At 33.2% G+C, this 9,434-nt stretch overlaps 1 protein-coding gene across 1 annotated transcript in view; it reads right to left on the bottom strand.

Annotated features, from left to right (window-relative positions):
- Positions 1-9,434, bottom strand: part of ADAMTS16 (ADAM metallopeptidase with thrombospondin type 1 motif 16) — a 242,995-nt gene that overhangs the window by 117,184 nt on the left and 116,377 nt on the right. The window contains exons 12-16 of the mRNA XM_044657869.1: positions 9,048-9,196; positions 6,866-7,038; positions 4,827-4,957; positions 3,111-3,234; positions 2,438-2,682 (exon numbers count right to left, since the gene is read on the bottom strand). Coding sequence (XP_044513804.1) covers positions 2,438-2,682; positions 3,111-3,234; positions 4,827-4,957; positions 6,866-7,038; positions 9,048-9,196 — 822 coding nt within the window. The remainder of the gene's footprint in view (positions 1-2,437; positions 2,683-3,110; positions 3,235-4,826; positions 4,958-6,865; positions 7,039-9,047; positions 9,197-9,434) is intronic.

Raw genomic sequence — 9,434 nt, 5'->3', positions numbered from 1 at the left:
CTTTCTTTCTTTCTTTCTTTCTTTCTTTCTTTCTTTCTTTCTTTCTTTCTTTCTTTCTTTCTTTCTTTCTTTCTTTCTTTCTTTCTTTCTTTCTTTCTTTCTTTCTTTCTTTCTTTCCTTTCCTTCTCTTTACCTTCTGTATTAGAATCAATATTATGTATTAGTTCCAAGGCAGAAGAATGGTAAGGGCTAGGCAATGGGGGTTACATGACTTGCCCAGGATCACACAGCTAGGAAGTATCTAAAGCAATTTATTCTTTTAATTATTGTCTAGAATAATGAAACTGTTAATAATGCATATTAAACTTAGAAGTGACTGTGTACATACTTTTTTCTTCCTGGATAACATTTGTTTAAACATTTATTTGATTATTGTTATTTCTAATCTTCTTTTATAGTAAAAAGGTCAATATGAATGTGGTCAAGTTACTTTAATAATATGTCAACTCACAGGTCACTAGACAAAGGTTATAATTAAAAATGCTAAAAATTAAATCATTGTCTAACAACTATGTGATTCTTAGCAGTCTTTCTAGCTTTCCTACCACTATACCAGCAACAGTTTGAAAGCTGATTCTATAGGGATAAACCTGATTTCTTACATTTGTCTCAGAGACTATGATAATGCTTGATAAGAATTATTTAGATGATCTGGGTTGTATAGAGGAAATAGATATAATTATATCTACTCTTGCTATGCAATTAGACAATTACATGTTGCCCTCCTATGATCTTTAGACTCCTGGGCATTAGCCAAATGACCTATTATTGCACTCTAACTATTGCACTCTAACTACTGTATTTTGCTGTTTGCCTTTCTGCTGCACCCTAAGGACCACTGGGTCTTTAGATCAGCCATAGAACTGATCCCTCCTATATGTGTTGTCTCCCCTAACTAGAAAGTGAGCTCCTTGTGTCTAGAGACTTTTTTGCCTTTTTATTTACAACCTTAGTGTTTAACACAGTTTTTGGAACACAAAAGTGCTTAATAGCTGATTTTACAGTCCATCCCATTGAATAACCATGGCCAAAATAATCCTTAATCACTACGTAGTTCAACCTTCTAGTATTGAGCCATTCCATTCCTAGCTTGTACTATTCTTCAGAAAGATAATCTATCCATTGGTTTGTACTCACAGCCTTTCCAAATTGGTAGAATCTTTCAGAACTTATGTTTCTTTGTTTGATAAGGAATTAGAAAATTTCTTTTTCTACATATTGCTGATATATTGCAGAATGACTATGCCATTCTATTATAATAAATTGGAATGTACAAAAAATGAAAATTTATGGATTCAGGAAGGGTAACACTTTTCATAAATTTCTATTTTTGCTTCTTAAAAATGACATTAAATTTTGTCAGATTTTTAGATATTTTTGAATAATCAAAAGGCCTATAACTTTATCATTATTCATTCCTTCTCATCATTATTGGGTTAGATTACATACTTCCTCATTTCCAGGAGTCATGTATTGTCTTTTCTTAATGTTGTCTGATTGTACTGTGCTGAAAACACTTCAAATCTATTTCAAAATCTTATTTAAATTCCCAGGGAAAATATTATATTGCGTGGAGAGTCATGTGGTTTCTTCACCTGAGATTTTATATAGTAGAAAGAAATGTTACTGAGTATTTCTGAGAGAAGTCAGCAGGAATAATTTTTTTTTCTAAAAAAGAATGTAAAATCAGATAAAATTCTATTAGTGGTCATAAGAAAAAAAAGTCTAATTAGAAAAAAAATAGAGAGATTGCAGAGATCACTTGCTGTGGCAAAGGAAGTTCTATATAATTAGAATGTCTTCTTTATTCCAGACAGAATAAAAGGAAAGGAAAGAAAGAAGTAGGGAAATAGAGAGTAGCTGCTGCCCTCTCTCCTCCAAATCTTGCCACTCCAGAGGAAGGCAAAATTGGAAAGAAAATTGAATTTGCCTGAAACATGATAATACATGACAAAAAACTGCCAATACAGAACCACACATCATTTTAATTGGATTTAGACTTTTTCTTTTTTTTGGTGTCAGTTCCACTTACAATGATTTCTGTGAATTGTAAAACTCTTTGACCACACACAGGTTTGGTGCCATATCAAATTTTGTTTTAACTAGTTCAACAGAGGAACACAGTGCTGCTGTGTTTTAGAATACACTTCAGAACAACAGCCTGATAGATTTTTTTCTGTGAAATATGCACAGCAAATGTCTTAAGTGTCAAATATTCATCACTGGATGCCATGTCAGTCTAAAATAGAAAGTAATTTAACCGTGAAGTGCACTGTTTCCATCCACCTTTCATTCGGGAGGGAGGGGGGGAGGGAGTACTTAGAGATGAATAAGAAGAGGCAAACTTATTAACAAAGCCAATAACTATATGTATTCCTTAGTACTGTCTGAAGTCATCTCCAGCACTATGCACCCAAATCATGAGACAAGACATTACCTCTACTACTAACGTTTCATTGGTTGGTCCAGGAGACATTAAAGACTCTGGTTGATTATATGACCGTCTGTAGTCAAAGGCAGTCCCAGAAAACTTGTATCGGCCAGGCCAGTCCACTGTCCAGTAACCATTCAGGTAGTATCTTTTGAGGGCATTACGCACAGCAATATAGGAGGTAGATACATTCATTTCATATATGTGAATACTCCGGGCACCAGCAGGAATGGTGACAATCTGATAGTACTCTAGATGAAAGGAAACAGGAACATGTAGTTTTTTGGTATAAAACTGCTAGGACAAATACTGTAGTACTTCTGTTCTTTGTAGCTGAGACCCAAGGATAGAAGCCCTATCCGCATTAGAATCGGTATGAATATCTGTTTTGGCAATCATTTACTTTAGAACTATGAATCACTTTTTAAAATTGGAGCAGAGCTGTTGTAATTTTGACTATTCCTACGAACTACTTTTACTCAAATAGCCTAGCAACCACTCGTTTTTTAATCAAAACAAAAACTTGAGAACCATTATCCAAAGGAGGAAATGAAAAAAAAAAGATTTTGTTGAAACCTGGAACCCCCTGCTGCTTTCACTATTCATTTTAAGTCCATCCCCCAAAGAAGTTCTAGCTTAAAACTCCCAGAAAATCCAGGGAATGCTGTAAAATACTCACGGTTTGTGTAGTGGTGTTTGGCATAATGACCCTTGTAAAGTCTGCAACTCGAATTATTTCCTTTGCACACTCCACAAGAATCTTCTGTGGCACTAGAACCAAGGACATGGTCACAGCCAACTGTCTGGAGGACATGAGATCATGTATTCGTAAAATTCAGAAGAATAAGAACTGATATTTGTAGGATGCTTTAATGTTACAACAAACTACTTGGCACATTATTTTATTTTGTCCTCATTTAAAACACAAAAGTAGGTACTACGTATACTGTTATCCCTATTTCATCAGCAAGGAAACTGAGACTTAGAAGAGGTAGAAAGTTTTCCTACAGTCACACAGCTAGTAAATATTGAAAGCAAGATGTGAAGTCAGGTTATCCTGAAACCCAGTTCAGCATTCTAGTTGCCCTACATGACACTGCCTCATGGAACAGAAGCAAAATATTCAATTCCATTCAATTTAACTCAACAAGTATTTGTTGAACACAGGGAGTGTGTTAAGTACCACAGGAACAAAACCAAAAAAGAAAACAGTTCTTGTCCTCAAGGAACTTTATAAAAATCATGACAATCATTCCTTCCCTTTATTTTTTGCACAAAGCATTAATAAAATTATACTGCTTAATCAAATGATCAAAAAAGTATTTATTGAAGCAATTTGAAGCACAGGACAGCAACAGTTCTTATGCCCACAGCAAGTAATATTCAAAACCAAAAAAAATTAGACCTATCTTAAATTAGACCTCCATAAATAGACCTCTATATTATTTGCCATATACCATCACTTCAAGCCCCAAATTATTATTATTATTATTATTATTATTATCATTCATTATTATCATTATGCATTGTTACAGGGATCTAGAAGAAAATAATGCCCAGAGAATGTCATCTATAAGATTAATTGGAATTTATTTTACATATGATACTTTCTTATCTAATTGTAGAATATGTACAGAGAAATATTTGATTCTACAATAAGATGATTCTCAGCAAAGTGATGAAAAAATTGCTGTGTTATTTTCTTTAAAAAATATTTTTTAAACCCTCACCTTCCATCTTAGAATCAATACTATGTATTGGTTCTAAGGCAGAAGAGTGGTGAGGACTAGGCAATGGGGGTTAAGTGACTTGCCCAGGGTCACACAACTAGAAAGTGTGAGAGGTCAAATTTGAACCCAGGACCTCCTGTCGCTAGGCCTGGTTCTCAATCCACAGAGGCACCGAGCTGCCCCCTTCCCATGTTATTTTCTGAAAAATTCTTTTTCAAAAGTCTTGACTTTTGTTCATTCTATCTCTCTGAATTTGAACATATAGCCAAGGCCAAGGTAAATTTCATGAAACAATTCAATAAAAGATCTAAAAGGAACAATATTTTCGATGAATCAATTTGAAAAGAAAAGACAGAAAACATCTATAAATAAAGGAATTTTGACCTGGAAGCATTTAATAGATTATTTGCTCCCAACTCTCTCGATTTTCTAACAACAAAATAAAGACTGAAATTTTCTGTGCAATCGCCCCAGGGCACAATTAAAGTTGATGACAGACCTGGGAGTGTAACCCAGCACTCCTGGCCTTTCTCCCCTAAGTTTAAAACTGTACACTTAAAAATTAACAATTCAGTGCTATTGCTTGCATTTATATTATTTGAAATGGCATCTTAATTAAGTAGCTAAATTAAGTCTATAATATAATACCTTTTCATCATTATTACCTCGCATATCCCATCTATACACACATTACGAGTGTCCTCTGAGCATGGTGTTCCATCTTTGACTTTATTTGATAGAGAAAAGAAGAAATCAAATCCTTCTGCAATACAGTAGAGTTTGCATAAGTCCTGATCTTAAAAAAAAGAAGAGAGAAACACAAAGAGGATACTTTACTTTATCTATAATCATTTCGCTGAAATTTGGGGTGGAGATAATTTTTTAAATTGAGATAATGTCCATTTATTTCTAGGAAACAGCCCAAGAATGGTAATTTTTTTTTTATAAAAAAGGATCTCTAAGTTACCAAATCACCACATTTTCTTCTTCCTTAAAACTTCATTAGTTTAACCAAAATCTGTTGATATTCTTTTTTACACTCTAGTGTTTACTTCTCTACCTTTGTAAGAATCTTTACCAAATAATAGGAATAATCAGGTACTTTAAAATGCATACTGAAATACAATACAAATAACCACTGAGCTGCTTCATAATTTTGCATTCAATTAAATGGAGGGTACTTTTATACTGATAAAGGGAAAAATATGTAGATGAAATCTCCAGAGTGTAGTGCTTTATACAGACTTGGATTTTTCGGGGAAAAAAAATGCTGGCATGTGGAGAACATGAGTGCTAGCATATTTTTAAAGCCTTAAAAAGAGAGTCCACAACCTTCTTAGGGTAATCTCTTCCAATATTTTAACAACTTTCACAGCCAAAATCAGTTCTAATATAAATCTATTTCCCCTTGTTCTCTCCTCAGTAAAGATAGAAAACATTTGGCCACCACTTTTAATGCTGTCTGAAGAATTTCAGTATTCATATACAGATATACTAGAAATTGTTTTAATATTAAATATAGAATCTATTGCTCTGGGGAAAGGATTTTTAAAAGAAGTTTAGCATAGAATTATAGCACTTTTTGAGCTGGATAGGGTGTCAGAGTTCATCTGACTTAATCCTTTCACTTGTCAGATGAAGAATTTTAGTCCCTCCTAGAAAGGTTAAGTGACCTGCCCAAGATCACACAAGCAGTTAACTGCCAAGCTCAGGCTAAAATCCAATTTTCCTACCTCATCCTACTCCATGCCAAACATTTTTCTTTCACCTCTCTAGTTACAGCAAAGTTTTGGTTTGGTTGAAGACAAAAATGATACCTAGAACTCCTTTGTCTCAGTTTCCCTTCCATTGTTCTTACTCAAAAATTCAAAAATCATGCTGATGAAAAAAATTAATTACTAGAAATAATAATCCCCTGGAAAGGGCTTTGTAGCATCAATTGAATTCTATCCGATTAAGCAAACATTTATTAAATGTCTGCTAGATATTGCTTGATATCTAAGTCCTTGTTACAAAAATATTTTGTTATTCAGCAGATTTTAGGCCATGCAAGGAATACAGATACTTTAGACTTTCTTCCCCAGCGAAATTTTTGCATGTCTTCTACTAATTTTGTTTTGCTATGCCATAATAATGGCATAAGGAACAATAAGGAACAATCTTTCCTATCTGCTCTTGATGGCCAATTCTTGTACACTCTAAAAATGGGCAACTTGACATATCCTCAGATTGAGAAACTCCAAACACTACATTATTAGACTAGAGAAAATATCTGTATATAGATATTTACATTTCATTCTTCTATTCTGTCTAATAAGCTGTTGACCACGTTGATAAGAATAATTATAACAATTTCTTCTGTTCTTCAGACAAAAGATGGTACTTCCATTATCAATATGGAAAGCTCCAGGACTTATTTTTCCACTAGCTGTGAAGAGCTTGCCCTTATCCACATACACTTTTTCACTTATGTCTTTTATTGCAAGATAAAGCTAGGAATATTGTGTGTGGCTCTGGAAGAGACAAAAATTTAAGTGGCCCATACTGAGACTGAACCGTAATCTTGTCATTGACACTAGCTGGAAAACAAAGGTTTTTTTTCAAAGACATTCTCAATAGCAAAGCCATAAATCATGTAATCTTCAAACAGAAAAGGATGCTGGCAAAAACTATAATTAATATGCATGTTTGCTTTGAAATTTACCTTCTACTTGAGTGTAAGGCTTCCACTTGTAGTACCATCCTCGAAATTGCTTGCTGTTGTACTCAGCACACTGGATGGTCCTAAAGTCAATGCTATTCTGGGGACAGCTCTGACTGTTACAAAGTTTCAGTGTCCGAGTGGAACCCTCACAAAATTTTCCTCCATGTGATGGTCTGAAACACATGTTTAACAGTCCTTTTTATAAGGTTCTAATACGATGAATATAGATTTATACATTTTTCCACACGCACAAATATACTTCATTAACTAGATTCCCTGGAGCGTTAGAGCTGATGAAATGGCTCATCTTCAAATTTTAAAAGCGAAATAAAATTATTTTATAAACAATAACTATTTTATGTGGGTATATAGGTTGGGAGGGATGAGAACAAGCAAGGACTGTAATTTTTGTTCAGAAGAACTATCAAATGCTGGAACTCTCTGTCCCTATACCTATTTGTCTACTTGTCTGCTAATTACCAATTACATAATTAACTGAGACACTAATAGATTAAATGATTTGCTCATGAGTATAAATGTAGTCTATGTCAGAAGTAAAAACCTTGAACCCAGGTCCTTCTGGTTCCAAAGCCAGTCCTTTATCTATTATGCCATGATATCATTTATATAGATGGGATGGTTTCAATTTTAATGCAAGGAACAGAAAAAAAGGTAATGATTGGAGGTCTTAAATAATGAGAATAATTCTGGTTTAAAATCATATAGAAACACTATCTCTCTTTCTTTACTTGTAGGATTTAGAATTATTCTGTTTGCAAACCCAGAGAAAAGGATAAGTGGTAAATCAGTTTGTAATTATCACGATATAGTAGTACAAATATTACATATAATTGATAATTTTCCTAAGGGCTGTCCTCTATATTTTAGTCCTAGAGAGGGATGATAAATAATGAAGCTATTCCTTAGAACAGAGATAAGAGTAATAAATACATTCCCTCTCTGTTTCCCCTGCACACAAAATTGATATCTTCATAGATCTACATACATTGATGTTCCTTCCCCATCAGCCCATTGAATTGCCTTACCTTATGATGTCAAATAAAATGAAATGCTTCAGAGGCAAATAAAACTATTAGAATGTCCACTTTTGATTGAATAGCATTGATAAGAATAAATTTGTTAATTTTTCATTTTATTTTTGTGTGCCTCTATATCTCTCTAGACAGGAATATAACCAATCCCATTTTCAACAAGTCTTTATTGGAAGACACCTAACATTTTGAGAAGATGGATTCACATATGGTACTTATGAAATAATCCTAATTTTAATTTCTGTTTAATCTTGTTATGGTCAGGTTGCTATAAACCTTTTAAAGGTTGGGAGAAAATATTTGGTAGAAATGATCCCTCATTCTGCCCAATTTTTTTTAACAAATGAAGCAGATTCTAAATTTCTAAAAGACATGCACATCAATATATTTGACTAAAATTTTAAACATAGCACTAGAATTAATATGCCTTCATAACTGGAGAAAATTAGTCAACCATTTATGATCTTTTGATGGTATTCTGGTTTTATATACTGCTATGACTAGACAAATATATATTTAATTTTTATCTGACTATGTAACTGACTTGTGAAATATTTATATCAATCTCACAGGACTGAATATTGTTCAGATGTAAACTTTGGATTTTTTTTGACCAACTAGCAGGTTAAGATACCAACAACTTTTATAAGATTAAATAAATTGTCCATTTGTGAACCTTTTCACTCAAGCCTGAGTTGGTAAATCAACATATTGGTAAAGTTTTATGTTTTCGTAGATTTTTTTCCAGTCCTTCATTGTCTTAATTGTTTAATCTTTAATGCAAAAAAGAAGATAGAAAGACTCCATTTCCTGATGTCATCCAATTTTATGGAATATATGAGATTCTATTTAGGAGTTATCTATTTTAATCCATAATTTCTAATTTTCATAGATATTTATTCTGATTTAATGAGACAGTTTTTGGCCAAATATGCATTTAATGTTTCAGAAGTACATTTTTAGTCAAATATAACTGTTCTAATGAAGGAAATACACATTAGAAAGTTATTTTAATTGTTCTGGATAGATGTCATCCATGCCTCAGAGGCAAGACTAAATTATTTAAATATTTAAACATCAAAAGAAGAAATACTTTAAAATTTGAAGGAAGAATAAAAATGATTATGTACCTTGGATTAGTACAGTGGCGATCTCTGTGAGATATTCCTCCTCCACATGTCCTAGAACAAGGAGACCAACTAGACCAATCTGACCAATGTCCATGGGTTGGTTTGGGACCCTCATCACCATATTTCACACATTGACCACCACGGCACCACTGTAAAATTAAAGACTTTAGTATGATATTTTCTCTTGCATTATTCATTATAAACAACTACTAAAATAACTTTTATCATCAACCTAGTTATTGTAGAAGTTAGTACAACCAATACAATAAAAAAATGTAATATACAAACCTCTGGTCTCAAAGAACTTATAGCAGAGAACTCCTAAATAATAGTAGGTAGTGCAGTGTTTAGATTGCCAAGTCTGGTGTCAGAAATCCTGAGTTCAAA

The sequence above is a fragment of the Gracilinanus agilis genome, chromosome 1 (assembly GCF_016433145.1).
Source record: "Gracilinanus agilis isolate LMUSP501 chromosome 1, AgileGrace, whole genome shotgun sequence".
NCBI lineage: Eukaryota > Metazoa > Chordata > Mammalia > Didelphimorphia > Didelphidae > Gracilinanus > Gracilinanus agilis.
The sequence above is the reverse complement of the archived record's forward strand: the minus strand, read 5'-3'. Positions and strand labels throughout refer to the sequence as shown.